The following is an 18,206-nucleotide window of genomic DNA, read 5'->3' on the forward strand; positions in this document are numbered from 1 at the left end:
ATGCTGCTGGCAGGACATGCATGCGCTTAACAGAAACTACCGTTATGCCTGAATGCTAATTAAAGGCAGCACAAACCCAGCAAAATCCTAGCTCATTTGAAATTAATGGGACTTTCAGCTCCGCCATGTGCAAGCTTTGTTTCTGGCTTCTTTATGTGTTGGTGTGGTGCAGCCTTTGATGTGGATCACAACTGAGCTCATGAAGGAATTATCTAATGAAAATAATTTTAAGTCATCCCTGACCTAATCTGGCTTTAAAAAGATCAAAACCTCATAATATTATGGCTATATAATGCTGGGTATGTTTATGTTTGCCTAGATTCAATCTTGAGGGTGCCCTGAACTATCTATGCGACTCATCTGCATATCCTCACCTACTGCATCATCAAAGCAGTAAATGTATACATGGCTATTGCAGCGTAATGCCTCAAATTCTGAGAATTACTCTGCCCTAAGCATCAGTGACATGTTAGTAGTGGTTTGTTGATTCCTCTATTCAGATTATTAGACTGATTATTCTTGCACAAGATGTATTCATAGTATTTTTTTTTATTATTATTTTTTGTTTCCACTCTTAGCAGCCTATCTAATCGATCTTCATTCTTACCTGTGTGAATGATTCAGAGCAAGATCCGGCTTCCCCAGTTTTAAGTAGCAGGTTACAAGTTTTGTCTCAATAAAACTGGCAATACTGGAAATATCTTCTGGAGATGAATCAAAGGGTTTGCCTGTAGCAACACCTTTACTGCAAAGCTTTACAAGAAACAAAAGCATTGTTTACTAAAGTTATAATATGTTTTTTGTTAGACAGAAATGCACTTTGTAACTGATAAATGGAGAAAACTGACTTCTAAGTAAAATATACCCTGACCTTAACTACAGTTAGCACTACAGAAATCAGTACAAATATATGTGAACATAAAATAAAATGCAATGGCATCTTCCCTGAAGGGATAGTCAAAAGATCAGATAATAAGCTAAAAACTAAAAAGCACTGTTAAGGAAGAGATTATATTTTACCCCATTTTCAAAATCTAGGGCTTGTCTCCAGGCTCCCAAAATCTGTGGCCGTCTTGAGACTATGTTTGAAGGAGTCTCAGACAGCTATTTTCTTATTTCTGCACAGCCACTGCTGAACTTTGCCTTAGTCCTACAGCTAGGAAAGTAGAGAGTGATGCAAGTCAAAGAAGCCCCAAAGAATCTCCACCCCTCATTAAATGGATGGCTTCTCCTTCCAGAAAGCTGTTAAAGAAGGTAGAGAGGATGAGATCAAACATCTTTCCCATCTTCTCAAGCCATATAGAATTTAGCAGAGAGAAAGTTTCTTTTTTTTTTGTTTTTTTTTTTTTTTTTTTTGTTTTTTATACAAAAGATGATACTTTTTTTGATAGATAAATCACCTGTTGTTCATCACAGAAAAGTATTTAATCAGAAATTCACTGTATTTCTATAATGAGCATTATTAGAATTAGGTAACTCACAACTCGTTAAAGTTTTGGAGAATATTCAGCATTGGCAGAGCAAACAAACTTGGCAGAACTACCTTTCATCCTCAAATCCTTGTGCTTTTTTAATCTTCAGGCAATCTGATTTTGTAATGCCCAAAAGTACTAAAAATTAGCTTTTAGTTCTTAAGAAAATTCAACTGTAAGCAATTAGATACAACTGTAAACAAATAGATTAAGTCTAAGAGCTTTGTCTTTAAGGACAATAACTATACAGTGCTACTAATGGAAATGCAATTGAACGTCCTTTGCTTGGATAAACATCTCTAACGGGATTGTTTAGTGCGCAATGATTTCATCTGCCTAAGTGACTTCACTGCAAATCAACTTTAAAAGCAGATTTCTAATGAAGATTAACAAATTCATATTTAGCTAGGTTGTGTGCTTAATCTCTCAGATCACATGCAGACCGGTGCTGCGGACCCTGACAGCATTGCTGTGCAGCTGCAGGCTGTTGGGGATGAATGCAGCTTCTGCGTTAAAAATGGTGTATAACCAAGGGACTTGCACTTGAGTCCGTTTCTGCCAGTCACCAAAGCTTTAAAATGGAAGGAGGAGGATATAGCCTGCTTGCCTAGCTCCTCATCACTAAGAAGTTTAGTTACACTAATTAGTTTCTTGTAGTTTCTTAGTTAACATCCAGTGGCTGATCTTTGAGGTGCAAGGTCAATTCAGCAGTTGAGATCTCTTTAGAAGATTAAATCCATCAAGAAAAAAGCTCATCTACGTATGCATCTTTCCTCCTGCACGGAATCCTTCAAAGCAGGAAGGATTACAGACCCACATCCAGCCTTAGCACATACAAATCTAACCCCATCTTTAGGATTTTGTACATTGGTTAGAGATCAGCTCAATTCTTTCCAGTCAAGGGTCATTCAGCAAAGTGTCCCCCTAGTTCAGGTGTGATAAATATCCTTTTTTTTTTTTTTCCACATCTCCTCTCTGCTGTGAAGTTACACAGTGTATATAATAACACCCATACGTTTAAGATTTTCTATCATCTTGTTATCAGTAGAAGTTATAAATCAGAGAATTCATCACTTTTAACTTTGCTCATGGTGCCATATATATCTGCTGAAGTGTCTCTATGGGTAAGACATGCTATATGTACCTAAAAGACACAGAGAATTATGTTCACATCAGTGAACATAAAAGTATCATCAAGTTTTTTTGTAATAACACTTTTCAGCTGAATTGGCCATGCTGTGACCTCTGTTAAATTTATGGGAATTAGAGCTTTGAGGCTACTCCCTTGACTTTCAAGTTCTTGAAGGATTGTGAGAAGAAAAGAATCATTTAAGGATCCCTTCAGTATAAAGTGCCACAATTCAGACTTTCCTTGATTCTTCCTGCTGATATGAGGAGTTATGTCTCGACTCGTGTAACCCCTCAGTTATCTTCGACAAAAGGCAAGACACAAGTCTCTGTAAACCATATCTAAATAAATAAGGATTTAGCAAATATCCTTAAATACAGTGAAGGCTGGGTTCTGCCAGGTCTCCTCTGAGTGATCTCAGAGTAACAGTTCAAACAAACAAATAACTCAGTGTTTAATCTCGCAAAATCAGAGCGATATTTCAAGGGGTTTTGCTTCTGTTTGTGACCATCTAAGCAGTCTATGTTTTAGATCAGAAATTGTCTCATAGGGAATTCTTTCTGCAGCATTTCTGCTGTTGATCTATGGGCTTGAGGTGGGCTCCTTCACTCTAATTCCATGCAAAAAACAACAGCTTGCACCAAAAGCAAGATTCATCCTAATTGCACAGAAATGTCTCCTTTTGTGCTTAGCAGAAAGGTCGTGGATATACAAGATAGCCCTAGTGTCTTCTAAAAGTGAAACGTGCAATAAATTAAATAGTGGTGGTATAAGGGACTGGTTTTGGTAGTGATATAGACACTGCTGTGAAGGGTTTTTGTTGGGCAAAACACCTCAGTGCAGAGCTACGAGCACATCAAATTCTGAAAATTATAACTTCGAAACTTTTTTATTTTTAACTTTGATAATTATAACTTTGGTATTTGTTTCTTCAGCCTTTACTGTATTTTGCTGACCTGTTGGTAAAAGGACTTGAATGTGCAATGGGAGAGATCGTTTCTTTGCGTTGTCCTGTCTGCTGCTGAACACTGAATGAGAGGAAGGGCTCTGGGAGGTGAGGCAAAGGCAGTGCCTGGAAGCACTGGGGAAGCTTCATCTGGGGAAACTTCCAGGGAAGGATTTAGGCGGGTTATCACACTGGTCTGCATGTGATCTGTTATCTTGAAGGACAGAGACAGGGAGCTGGGATCTGGCAGCACAGATGGGGATGAGGAGAAGAGTTCTAGAAAGACTCGCATCTGAGTTTCAAAGGGGAAGAGAAAAAGGACAATTTCCTAGGGATCCAAAGGAAGCTCTGCAGCTACAGATTGTAATTTTGGGAAAACCTGTTGGACAGAGAGCAAGGGAAGAAAGGCTGTGCCATGCACAGCCATAATGAGCAGGGAGGAGATTTGTTTGCAATTTTCATGTCTCACCCAGCAGCACTGAGTTTTCTTTGTCCTGCTGCAGTCTGCAGCCCAGTAACACTACCTTTGAAGATCAAAAGGGCTGTTAGTGTTTTTGGAGTTCTTGCTTTAAGTAAAAGGTAAAAGCAGCTCCATCTCACTCCTCTGAATACCTGAAGGTCTTGTCACAAGGACATTCAAATATAGATGCAGGCTTGGAGAGGCAGTTAAATTTTTTACCATTGAGGGTTTCTTTTCCCAGAGCTATGTCACTGAATTTGATTTTAATTCCATGCTGGGAAATTTGGGGGTACATTTTAACTAAGACTTTGGTGCACTTTTGGGTCTGCAGAAATCTTGCCAATGTCTAAAAGGTTATAGATGCTATGAAATTGAAGGAAACAACTTAAACATGTGAAGTTTTAAAGCCAATCTGGGGTTAAAAACCTGCAACGGTACCATTTTACAGCCTTTACCATAGCTAGCAAATGTAACAGTATTTTTCACTTGCAGACTTAATTTACCTGAGAGTACCCCTGTCAGTAGACAGGAATGTTTTTCCAGAAATAATATTGAATTTTAAAAATTCTGCCAAAGGATATATCTGTTTTCATAGGAGCCCTTGTTACGAGTGGAGGTTTTGTGTACGTGGAACATGGAAACTTCAGAAGTCTGCCCAGTTATCCCACTCAAAGAATTACCTTCTGTGTAAATGAGGTATTAGGAATGGAAGTGCTACCTGCAATTTTCTTTCTTTCTTTCTTTTTTTTTTTTTTTTTTGTTAATGGGGAACTGACACTAATTATGTTATACTTTTACTCATAAAGGAGGCTTCTCTTTCAGTGTGTTTGAGCCTATAACTGTATTGCTGAAAGCATGGTCATATAAATGCTTGTGATAAAGTACTTTGTCAAAGGTCACCAAACAAGTCTGTGACACGGCGAACTTAACATAGATCTTGCTGTGGAATTAAGGCTTTAATTCTGGCAGTAGCAAGCAAAGAAATTTTATGAGTAAAGACCTCCCAGGCATTAGCTAACGAGAAAGAGAGGAAAAGATTTTCCCCAAACCCACCATGGCTTTGGTGAAAGACCAGTGGAAATGCTGGTCTGGAAGGTAGGTGTTACATCTTAGTGTGGGTGTTATTTGGAAAAATAAAGCTAGAGCTCTGGTGATGCCTTGCTGCCAGAGCTGTGTCACTGAAAGCAAGGGAAAGGTTCAGCTGTACAAAACTGGCAAAGGCAGCAGTCTGCTAATTGTTGCTATAGGCTTGGTGTATATTCAAATCAGGAATACAGGTTGTCTTAAAGAATTAGAGTCTTCATAAATAACTGTGCAGTTTGCTCAAAAGAATTAGATACCCAATACATATCTATCTGTATGTGTATAGATACATATCTGATAGCAAATTTAGCTCCGGAGCTGCCTGGAAAAATGAGTAAATTTGGTCAAATGGTGTGTTTCAATGACAGTCTTCAGCAATTTTGAGATCAATCGTGCTTTCTTCTGCCAGAATGAAAGGGTTAAGGGCAAGTTTGAATATAGCAGTAGCAGTAACCTGCTGGCCTTGCTGGAGCTGATTGCCTTGATTTTTTTTTCTTTTTTTTTTTCTTTTTTTTTTTTTTTTTCAGCAGAGGACTGTTTAATCATGTCTCTCTGTTTTAGAGATAACTTTGTGGATTTCCCTGGAGTGATTTTAGAGTGGCTAATCAGAGGGACAAACCTGAAAAGGCAAGAAATATTTAATTAGAGTCTTTTCTTCTGACTAGCCAACAGTCCTAACCAGATGCCTTCACTCCAGAGCAATCCAAGTACTCAGCCTGGTAACGTCACTGCATTGCACATCAGGCACCTGGCAAGTTGAACATTAACTGCATCCCAGAAAATGTCTGCTAAGGAAGGCTACTTCTGAAAATAACTTTTGAAATCTGATTGCAAGCCCCACATCAGGCTGAAAACAAACCACTTTTTGTATTCTGCTGTGTGTTCCAGTCCCTACAACTATTAAGCACTATCAAAAATCCTGCAGAAAACCAGCGTAACAAAGAACCAGATAATGATAGTTTTGTCTCCGTGGGGGAAAACTAAAAAAAATTAAGCATGGGGAATAAAAAGAGAGAGGGTTTGCTCTCAATGATGTGATTTCATGCAGCATAACTTTCCAGCTTCTATTCAAAGTCATACTGACATCTTGGTATGTAATTTCAGTCAGCAGAGCAGGAATTGTATATAAAACCTCTGTCTTTATTGTTAATGAGATTTGTGTAAATAACTCTCTAAAAACATATTGAAAAAATATAATTCACTACTAAATCTGACTGTAGATGTCAGGTAAGAAGAACTAAATTTACTAAGCTTCTGCAATGTGCTCTGCAATGGATTTTTCAAATAATATGCACATATGATATTTCTGGCATATTAGCTGCTTTATGCAGAGTTAGCACTAGATTTTGTAACAGTAATGCGTGCGCAGGGCATATTTGCTATCTAGGGGATATTATTGGTTACACAGTACTGGCAGAGAGCCAGATATACCTCGGATATGCCAAGATTGGAGAAATGATCCTTATTTCTATTCAGAAAGCACTGTCTGCCAGAAAAGAGTGAGTCTGGCGAGCAGCACCAGATGAACTTCACAGGCCTCACGGTGGGACTCAGCCTGCTCTCCCCACATCTCCACTGGGTTTATCTGGAGCCCCCTCTATGTCTAGGCTTAAATTCCTTCTTCAGCTATAACCAGCCTATATTTCAGGTGTCTCCACAGTAATCGCAGGTGCGTGAAAGGGATTTGGTGATCATGTGGGGCAGAACATTAAAGAAGCCCAAACCTAATTGCAAAATTGAGACTTCAAGTGTGCACAAAATTCAGAGGATATAGCATTTTAGTTTGTGCTCACTCCTAGGTGGATGCTGCTTTATAAAAATAAACTTGACGTGAATCTTTCCCTCCCACAGAAGATAACGATGTTCCCTGCAGCACTCCTAAGCCAAAGTCGTTCCTGTTTATTGGCCCAGCTTCAGATAAAGGCTTTACCTCCCTTCAGCACAAACTCAGGGGTCTTTCTCATATAGTAAATAATTTGCTTTGATAGAATTTAAATCAGGAACAAAGGTTTTAGGCAAATGTTGCCCATTTGACTTCATCTTGATCTGTGTGCCACGCTACAAATCTGTGCCTCCTGTTCACGGTCTCTGTTATGGAGTGCCCACCTTATCGGTATTGCCAGGGTGAGGAGTACAGAAGAAAAAGGAAAACAAAACCCCAAAGCTCTCTAATGAAAGATATATTGTGGAATCAATACACCACAATAGTTTCCAAGGAACTTTATATTCTGTGCTATATACTGAAGTCTCCTTTATGGATCGCCTTTGTAATGCAAAATTTGTCAGTTCTCCAATGGAAGTCCACCCAAAAATCAAACCAAACAAAGAGGGTGTAAATATTCCATGTGAAAACCGAACAATCAGACAAAAGTCAAAACTGATACCAGTAGCTCCTCTTGATAGGCGTGTAGTTCAAGATGTCTGTTGGACTTGGAAGCAGGAGCATCAGTCTTTTTTGATAGCATTCACGGGAGCTGGCCAAAATTATTTTTTTTTGGTGGCAACTGTCAGCTGGTGTGATGTGACTGTATTGTAGCAAGATTTTGAGAGCTGTCATGATTGCTTGGAAAAAGCAATATAATTTCAGGCCAACTAATTTAATCCCTTTGATGCCAAGAGATTTGCTATCACTACGTCCAAACACAGAGATATCTCACCACTTTTATAAAGGCAAACTATGTGAAAGGCTCACTCTGCCGTGATGGACAGGATTATTAGGGAAAAACAATCATTTGCTGAAGCCTTAATTCCATGCCATTTCTGGATGTGACATTAAAGTTAGCTGCAAGCTCTCCCCTCTGCACCCTCCTTAGGACTGTGTGGATTTGGTAAACTCCAGCACGAATCTCCTAAGCGTTATTGTCAGTGTAAGAAACACGGCACATATCCATGCCTCAGGAATAAACAGAAATAAAGCTCTTCCCTAAAGTAACCTAAACAGAATTCATTCCCCCCTACTTTTTATTGTTTGGTTCACCTCTGTAAAGCTTTTCAGCATTTATATTCATTTTACACTGTCAAAAGCTGAACAGGAGTAAGATAACAAATGGTTCTGGTAGCAGCTGTCACCACCTACTGTCTGTGTATGCCTGTGTGAATCTCTAAATGGAAATAAAGTACTTTAATAACACATTTTCTCTAAACTGTCCTCATGGATAAAGTTACTCTCAAATCAGTCCGTGAACACTTTCCAATTCGGTGCCCACTTCAGCCTGCATCTTTGTCTCTCCTCTGCAGAGCCTAGGTAGGCATGCAGCAGTATGATTAAAAGACACTTCGGATAGAAAACACTTTAATAGCACACCTTCTGTGACCACCGCTTGCCTGCATTAGCTGCCTTTGGTGTTTGGACCATCTCTTCACCTGCCTAATTTTCTCCCTATAAATTAAGCCAATTGTCATTGTGTTTTTCGCCCTGTCGGCTCCAGCCGGGAAGCACCCAGAGCTACAAATTAAACACGAATCACTCTGCCCTCCCTGTTCCTGTAAGATACCTTCCAGGAGCAGATGGCAGCTGGGAGGATAAATGCCTCCAATTTCTCAGGGCCCTGAATATAACAGGAACTCCTTTTCCAGCCAGGGTCTAAGGCACTGCCTTGCATTGAGAGGCGTGAAGTAGGATCACGCTGCTGTGTTGACATATTACTGGGTATCTCAATGCCTGTGATACACGTGGGGAGCTGTGGGGTTCAGACACCTCAAGATTTTTAGCCATCCATCTTTCACAGAAGACCTTTAAGTCTCCAGCCAGAAGTGAGGTGCCCAGAGCCAAGTATGTTAGTGGTGGCTGAGCAAAACACTGAGCCCACATCTCTGTAGAAGGGCTGGTGCCTCCTCCAAGGCTGTCCCAAGTCTTTTTTTCCTCTCTCTCTCTTTTTTTAATTTATTTTTTTTCTTCTTCGTTACTTACTGAGAGATGTGTTACATGGGCCTTGTCTCTGTTTTGCAGTGATTGTAATACATGAGGTTTGCACGTGTTTAGGTCAATGAGGCTTTTGATTGTAAGTGACAAGTGGTGGGTGATTATTATTTTTAATCAACGGTTATATTGCTCAATGTTTACAAAGTACGAAGAAAATATTTAGCACTTTTGAGCACCCGTCACCTCCAGGTAAATAATTTAATAGCATGTGAGGAAGCCAATTAAAGTTAATTAGAAATTGACTGATCTGCTTTGGCACTAGAATGATTGGAAAATATGGTCTGTCCTTTCTGAAGTAGGAATTTTGTTCTCCTAGACACACATGAGTGAGGAAACTTGTTTTATGGTCAGCATGTTGTATTCCTTTGGGGGAAAAAAAACAACAAAATAACCGCCTCCCCCCAAAAAAACAAACTACACTTTATAAGCTAGATAAGCAACAGCAGTTCAGGCAAGAAGAATGGGGGCATGAATCCTTATAGACAAATAGCTGTGCTGTTCCTCAGCTTTATTTCATGGTGATGGGCATGCTGGAAATGTCTAGAAGATTAATGGATTCAAATTCAGTGATCAAAAGATGGGAGCGTGTCCAAATGGATCATTATAACAGATTCCCACTCTATCCCACAAGCCAGATTTGAGCCATCTGTAAGCTTCACATTCCTGGTCTAAAATCTTCTGCAGCCATAAAAGACAATAAGTATCAGTAGGAAAAAAAAATCAATTTCTTGGCTTTGCAGCCTAAAAATATAGTGATGGTACTACAGGGAGAGAAAAACTGCTGATTATCAGGCGTTTTTAATTTTTTTTTTTTTTTTTAAAGTAAGTTAAATGAGTAGGCTGTATTTAGGAACCTACTTTGTTATCAGAGGTTAAAAGAGTATTTCTGTACAGTAAAGTCAGCATCTCATGCTCAGGCTTTGGGGGATCAGTGATTGTCATCTTTGTTGTTCTCAAGACCTGGTGTATTCTCAGGAAGAAGTTACTAGAAGACTCATGCTGATGATAAAGATAGATAAATTATGAGTATGATTTTTAGCTCCAAAAATTTTGTGCTAAAAATAAATATTTAGCCTTTCACATGTTATCCCTTGAGGACTCATGTTTCATGGTGTTAAAATATGTCTAGTCCTTGTACAGCTTGTCTTGGTGAAAGGGGGTAATGAAAAATATCAAAAGTCACATATTCTCCCCTTTTTTTTTTCATGCCAGTGGATGACCAGTAATTTTAGTCCCCATGCTTCTTACAGCAAGGGATTGTACAGTGATGGTTTCCTGGATGCTAAGATCCACCTGAAACAGGAGACTGGGGTGGGGAGCACAGAAATGTGGCCGTACCATGGTCGTTCTGGAGCACCTAGCACTGATGCAATGGTCTCAGTGGGGAGATATCCAAATATCTCGATGATGTGGTGCTCCCTGGATTGCAGCAGGGCCTTTAAGAAAGCCACCTGAGCTTTTCTATTCACTACTTGAGGTGAACCTCTTCTCATGTAGGTAGTTATAGAGGAAATACTTATCTTTTGCTTCTCATATTGAGACATTGATGGAAGACTCAGTTGAACCATACTGTCTAACTCTTTACTGGTATGTAATTATGCTGACAAGGCATGGATGCCATGGCCTCTTTCAAAATATTTGCTTTTTGCAGATATTGTTGCCTGGAAGAGGGAGTGTGGTCTTGACACGGCAAGCCGTGAATCACGAGGCAATGAGCCACGGGAAAGGTTAATCTGAAAACTCAAGGTATGCGAAAAAAGATGGCACTAACGTTTAGCTCACTGCCATAGGAACGGTGCCCACAGTAGCCATCTGTGGGAGATGGAGGCGTTCCAGCTTGTGGAAGGCTCCACAACAGCACTCTTGTGAATTAACCACACGCTGTTTGAGGCCTTCACCTCACACGTGGGATGCGCTTTGTGTCTCTGAGACACCGCACCGAACGCTGTGTGCTGAGGCACTGTGGACTGCTTTCTGGGCCCAGCAGTCACGAACCTGTCTCATTTATTTTTTAATCACCAGGGAGGGTTATTTGCAGAACAACAGGGTATGGAATTAAATTTGTGCAGGTTTTAAACAGGCTGATATTTCTGAAGTCTTTTATACTCTCTGATATTAGGAGATTAGCATGAGACAAGATCTTTCAATCCCTATACAGGTTTAATGTTATTTCCTAGCTAAGCTGTTAATAATTGGCTAGAGATTTTATAGATATATGTATATGCTTTCCATTGAGGTTTTAAGCTAGAGAGTCATTTCTCATACCCTTCATATCCCAGTCCAGATGTTCAAGTCTTATTTTCCTATGTTCCAACAGATGGATGCCAAAAATTTAGGGAAATTTACAGTGTTTCTCAATGTAGTCTGCATAATATACTGCATTACTGAGCTCAGAGGTGGCAGACCAAAGACTATTGCCCCAATTTCTTCAGCTCTTTTCCTCACTAGCAACAGAAAGTATTTAATTCTTAAGCTCTAATGGTGAGAGTTCTCCAAGGGAGCATTATTTTTAACTCTCCCAGGCCAACTATAATGCAGCTGACTAACACTAAGTCCCTTCTGATTAATTTAATGGTAGCTAAATAGTGCAGAAATAGTAAGAAGACACCAATTCTTCTCTTGATAACACTGCCTTCCTGACGTCTGTAGTAATCAGCAGCATGCTGTCCAACATATAAAAGTCTCTAAATTAAACAAGCATTTCAATTTTCTCTTCTGAAATCCAACAATTCTAGTGCTAGACATTCAGAACTGCCTTTTATTTGCATATCTGAAAAACAACATGGTCTAAGGAATGATAATGCCACATGAATATATAGGTAGAACTAGAAAAGACATTTTAGCTTGAAAAAGAGATAAGAAACATACAATATTTGCAGTAGGTAAGGTAGCATGCTTTAGTGATACTATTGAAATGTAAGGCCATACACATGCTTTTCTGGATCAGGGTCTCTAACTCAAAATGTTGTAATGTCAGACTAAAACCTTGAGTTCCTTAAAAGTGAAAAATACCTGTAAACATTTTGCACTAGAAACTATAACTTTGAATTTCCTGACCTTTGAGCTTGTTACATATCACAGTTCTCTTCACCCACATGAAATGCAGAGGAATTTTTGTGTGTTTCATCAAGGAGCCGTGGGTAAAACAAGCACGGTTTCAATCTCAGCAGTTTAAGTTTCCTGGTTTTCTCTGCATTATCTCCAATTTGTCTATATCTGAACAAACAGATGAATTGGAGCTGATGCAGAGAAAAGCAAAAAAAATGATATACAGGTTTAGAAAACATGACCTGGGAGAAAATAATAAGAGGACTGAATCTATTTAATTTAGAGGAAACTGAAAATAGATTTGCTAAGAGGTTGCAAGTACAGAGAGAATAGGGTGGTTAATTGCTTTTCATGACAAATAAGGATACAAAAAGTTATTGGCTATTTAGCAGTATGGGAGATTTGGAAAAAAACCTTCTACCATCTTGCTGAAATAGATGTGAAGTCCCTCTCACTGGATATTTTTTAGAAACAGAGAACAGAAATGTCTTTCAGAGATGTTCTGAGCTTGTTGTTCTTCTGGGGAGGGTTGGATTATGAGACTGTTTCAGAAGCCTCCGCCTTACAATTCTGTGGTTTCCCAGTCACTCTGTCCACAGTCCCAGGAAGGAATTATTTAATCTCGGTTTATTCTTTCACCAGGATGTCTATTAGCTGGCCTTTCCGTTTCCCTTTAGGAGCAGACAAGTACTCCTTTCCTCTCAACTGAAAAGTGCTTTTGTCCCCATCAAAGATCTTGTCTGAATGAAGGAAAAAAACAAAAAACAAAAAACCCTAAACTAAAAAGGATGTCACTTTCTAATTTTTCTCACTCACTGCTATAATACTTATTGTTTTAAAATAAAATGTCTTCAGTATTATAGGAAAAAAAAAAAAAAAGAAAAGAAGAAGGAATATTTGCTTGTCAACAGTAAACCTTGAATGTTTTACAAATACTCTTGGATTAAATTTGGCGGTATGGCTCTGAAACAAGTACAGTTGGACCCGTTTTCAGGATGTCAAGTGCATAGCTGAAGTGATTGGGGTCATGGTGGAGATATAATATTAGGGAGAACCCTAAAAGGGCAGCTTGCAAGTCCTCTATTCTAATCACCAATTGTGTTTCTGTGAAGTGTTTAAAGTGTCTCTCTCTCTTTATTTTTTACTTTTTTAAAATAAAGAGACACTGGCCTCTAAAATCCTTACAGCTAATAAAGAGTAATTTTTTGCATCATGTATCATGGAAAAAGTCAAGCCCTCATCCACGCAGTAAATGTTAGTGACTGGGTTAATTGTGAAAATACAGAGCATCTTTCAAGGTTTATTAGACAGCTATGCTCTTGGAGATACGGTTTTCAAAATGCTCTGATGCTACCTCTTTGAAAGCAGCCTTTGGCTGCAGAGTGCTACTATTTAACAGGTTTCACTTAACTAAAAATTGAGAGTCTGATGCCACTGTTAAATTTCATTCTGCACACAAGCAAACAGTTTATCATAGTCTGTTCCCAGCAATTGTAATCCAATTTTTGTAATCTTACATTGTTTAAAAAAAGAGAGGGAGAGAGAGAAAGATACTGGATGTCAATCTGATAAAGTTTAAATAACTGGTGCTTTTTTGTGATTATGTCAGTTTTATAGCAGCATTATGGAAACACGACAGGGTAACTAAAATCTGATTACATCTAAGTCCTTGCCCATTATGCGATTATTATGAACCATGACTTCTCCTGGCACATTATGAATTACATGGTCATAATGCAAGGGATTTCCAATATAATTAACTGAGATTAGCAGCACTAGAGAAATCTGGGAATAATGATACAACTTTGGACAATCAGTTTTACTGTAAATGCTGCTCGCTCTGGCTTCCAGGAAACAGGAGGCTGGTGGATGCAACTGTAACCCACCTGTCGGGGGTTCCTGCACCTCCTTTCCCTCCCTCCCCTCACAGAATTAATTGCAACCTTGCCAGAGTCCTGGGAACTCCCTCTTTTATTCTTTTCTTCTCACGTTATACTGATAAAATTCAAGGCTGGCTAAGATTTTTGAAAGTGTCAAAGGTTTTCAGATGCCTCCTTTCTGGAGGCTCAGCCTGAAATTGGAAAGAGCTCTGCTTTTGCAAACATAGAAACATCACTTATTGAAGGACAGATCAATTTAGGACAGCTCAAGTTAGAGCACTTAAAGATAGAAAGTCATGAAAATCTTTGATCTAGTTTCAAAGACCATGGCCAAGGTCATATTATTTCTGTAGTGTCTGCAGCAGCCAAGAGATCCTTCTTTCCATGAAAACAAAACAAAACAAAACAGATTTTAGTTCTCAGCTGCAGAAGAAAAAGCTGGCTGAGTCCAGAGGGGTTGCTCACTGCTGGACTGGTCCTTTCTCATGTAGAAATAAAAGGATTTCTGTACAGATCTAGTGGCCATCTATTGGCTTTAGGGAAAAAGAGGGAAGTGGATGATGGAATTGCCGTAGGGAAAAAGGAACAAAACCAGACCTTTTCTTTAAACAAAGGGTTAAACATTTCATCCAGTAGTGCATGGATAGCTGGGATACTGTGGGAACTCATATGGTGGTGGTAACTCTCCTGATTATGGAGGCATCATTTGACCCTAATAGAGATGGGATTAAAAAGAAGAACTTTTTTTTTTTTTTTTTTCCCTCCCTATATGTTTTATATTTCCTTCATAAAGTATAACTAGAGTTGAAGGCCTAGATTAAAACAAAATTCACCCGAGGGTTTTTTTTTGGTTCAGGCCAGTGCCGCCTCCTCACCTGCTATGATTTATTTATAGGTCTTAATTGTCAGATTTCACATGAAATCGCATCTCAGGATTTGTATTAAACCGGGTGCATTCCAGGCTTGTGCACCTTGTTCCTTTTGATACAGTGACACCCAATCGGCACGATTACAGACTCTCATTTACACTGTGATGTCCCTAGCACCTCGTACCTCCAGCGCCGTGGCGAACTGAGCTGCTGCCACCGCGTAGTTCTTCTGCCTGTAGCGATCGCTGGCATCCCACAGGGCCACCTGCAGCTGCGTGTTGACCCGCGGCATGCTCGGTGCGCTCATGGCAGTGGTGGCACAGCCACGGTGCGCTGATCGGTGGCCTGCAGGCATTGCCACCTCAGCGAACTCAAAGGAAATCTCCTCCTCGTCAATGTAGACCAATTCCGTTTCGATGTCCAGCAGGGTTTTTAGAGGAATGTGGGACAGAGGAGCCGGGATTAGCCGATTGCCAGGCTCTAACATCGCCGCTTCTTTCTTCTCAGTGAGTTTTTCATTGGTTTCTGATTTCCGTTTACGGCTTGCTCTGTCTGCATCATTACTTTGGTTTTCCTTCTTTATCTCTGCCGTTTTTATTCTCTCCATATTTTCTACTGCTACATCTCGAAGGTACTTTTTGACCTCTTGTGGTGCTTCTGGAATATCGTTCAATTTGTTTGCCGCTACGTTTGGCTCCTTGTTAGCATGTTTTTGCCGAGAGGTTTCATTCCGGCCACTCGCGCTTAAGAAATATTTTTGAAAGTCAAAGTTGCTTCCTGGTTCCATAACTTCAGCAAAGAAAGAGTCCTAGGAGAAAATGCAGAAAAGTTAAAAATACTCAAACACCACAAAGCCAAAAAACCCTGTGCAAATGCTTTCTCCACTCAGCACATTGTAGGCACCATTGTGAGTGGAAGCTCTTCAGGACATAGCACATAGCATAGCAGGCTCACTGCAATTACCTTCTTATATCGCATAAGGGTTTAAGGCATCTTAAATACTCTTGATAATGGTTGTTTGTTTATGTAGGGTAATGCTGGTGCATCAGTTTGTTACATGTACAGCAAGAAGAGAAAATCCAGCTTTTACTCTTAAGGAAAAGAAGAAGAAAAGAACAAAAACCTGTGACTGATTGACTTGTGTTATATGTTGTTATGGGGTGCAAAAAATCACTGTGGCCTGATTTTCAAGAGCTGCTGAGCACAGTTGCTGGGGCCAGAGAGGAGTGTTTACAAATCAGGCACTTTGGTTACTTTCCAAAGGGACACATGCTCAAAGTGGGATCCTAGCTTCAGCTGCATTTGAACCAAATTCAGATCCGGATTTGGGTTTCAAAGCCATTCTTTATGAATTGTCTGCAAAGGACACTGGCATGTTGCTGCTAGGAACCCTCCCCCAGTAGATAGCAGCCCAACTCTCAATTCAGGGAGCTGGCAGCGGCTTCAGACTGGTACAAGATGCAGAATCAAACCCACAAGGCTCTTCTAAAACAGTTCCTGTGCAAAAAGAAAGGTGACTTGATCTGCACTGTAAACTCTTAATTGTGCTCAAATTCAAAGGAAATTTTGATTTTCTTCTGCCTCTGCTGACTTCATAGTGACAAGGTGGGAGGCATGGGTATTTTTCTTCTTATTTTTTCCATTAGTAATGAAAAGTGTAATTGTAAATAGCTTTAATCATGAGCGTCTTTCAGAATGGTTTGTTAAGCATAAGCACTCAGCCTTTAACCTCGTGTTATTGTTTAACAGACCTCCATACATTTAGTGCTGGTTTAATGCACTTAACTACAGGTACAGATTGTACAAGGGAAAGATACATAATAAATGCATTTCTCTTCAGCCATAAACAGATTTTAAACAGTGAGAAACTTGCTAAGTTTTAGTGAAGGCCATACAATGTGCACTATTGGACTCATAAAAGCTGCCAGAATATATTCTGTACGCTGTGGCACAATGACTCTCTACTGTTTAGGGCAATGGGAATTGGGCAGAAACATACAGAAGGGGGTAAAGGAAAGAGAAGAAGGCATTTTAAGGAAGATGAAAAGTGGATATGGAATGCTGCTGTAAATAAGGTTTCAACTCTTTCTCATGTTTTTACCCTGGTTCTGCTGCCCTGGGTAAGCCGGACTGCTGCCGGGAACATCACTGGCCCCCAAAGCGGGGAATGCACTGCTTTTGACATTTGTTCACAACCACCAGGCTGAGAACTTGACCGCAGCAGAACTGCCTGTGGAGAAACTTATTCCTCTTTCCATGACTGCCAGAGACAGAGCGAGAGGTGAGGGGATAATTGTGTGATTTAAGGTAATTTCAGAGGACTTTTTTCAGTGATATGCTGAGCAATCACAACTCCTACTGAGTTCAGTGGGGATGGAAAACCAGCGGCCCTTCTCAGATAGTGCTCTGCACTTGTCAGAATAGAGCTCAAAGGAATCATATTTATAGCAAACTATTTTGAATGGCAGCAGTAAAGCAGCTGGAAAAGGCTAATGTACTTGCATCTGGCAGCAATTTTACCTGTTTGTTAGACACTCAATCCCTTTTTAAAACAAACCATAGCACAGCCTAAAGATTGGAAGCCTCATTTTCCAGTGCTGGCTTCAGCACCAAGTAATTTAGGGAATTATGATTTATCTCCACTGTGCAGTGGAGCAGAGATACTCCAGCCAGCCCCAGGACCAGCTGAGGGATGAGCCTGTTAATCTTGGTGCCACGTTGTGCCAGCACAACTGTCACACATGGGCCTGCAATGTACCTCCTGCAGTCTATGGCTATCCCAGTGCCTATGGGGCAGTGCAGGTCTCTCACAGCCTCTTGGGTGGGATGCTCACTGGAAAATGAGATTTCAGGGCTGACATCAGATACAAGTTTGCAGGAATTTTCCTCTGAGCAGACACCTTGCACCATGAAGCCCTCAAGGGCAATTAATGGCCTCTTCTACTCCCCAGGAAGCTTACAAAGTCAAAGCCCTATATCTGATTGGGGGGCTGATATCAGTGTGAATGTGAATTTGTCTGGACCAAGCTGATTGCTCTGAGACTGCCTTAAGAAGATCAAAATAATTTGCCATGGAATAAAGAAAGCAGAGCTCAAACAGTGAAATACGTTCAGGTAATCACTTAATGGACATTTCTCCAGTGGACAAACACCTGAAATGAACTTTGCTGTATCAAGTGGATTTATACTGCTCCTATTGTGTTTTTAGGTGTTCGAGCTGATTAACATGACTGGGTTGTGCAATGGAGGCACGTTGTAACTCAGGCAGGCTCACTTTAATCATTGCCTCAATAAAAAGAAAACACTTCTAGAGAAAAGCTTTTAGAAAATCATTATCTTTGTCAGTTAAGTATTTTCCTGAGACTTTTGTTAAAACGTCTGTTTTTTATTTTCGAAG

At 39.9% G+C, this 18,206-nt stretch overlaps 1 protein-coding gene across 1 annotated transcript in view; it reads right to left on the minus strand.

Annotated features, from left to right (window-relative positions):
- The window catches only part of SPATA16 (spermatogenesis associated 16), a 78,698-nt gene extending 60,979 nt beyond the window's left edge, over positions 1-17,719 (minus strand). Inside the window, exons 1-3 of the mRNA XM_068692489.1 lie at positions 17,669-17,719; positions 14,994-15,617; positions 608-753 (exon numbers count right to left, since the gene is read on the minus strand). Coding sequence (XP_068548590.1) covers positions 608-753; positions 14,994-15,617; positions 17,669-17,719 — 821 coding nt within the window. The remainder of the gene's footprint in view (positions 1-607; positions 754-14,993; positions 15,618-17,668) is intronic.
- Positions 17,720-18,206: the final 487 nt, after the last annotated feature.

This window comes from Anas acuta, chromosome 9 (assembly GCF_963932015.1).
Source record: "Anas acuta chromosome 9, bAnaAcu1.1, whole genome shotgun sequence".
NCBI classification, from domain to species: domain Eukaryota; kingdom Metazoa; phylum Chordata; class Aves; order Anseriformes; family Anatidae; genus Anas; species Anas acuta.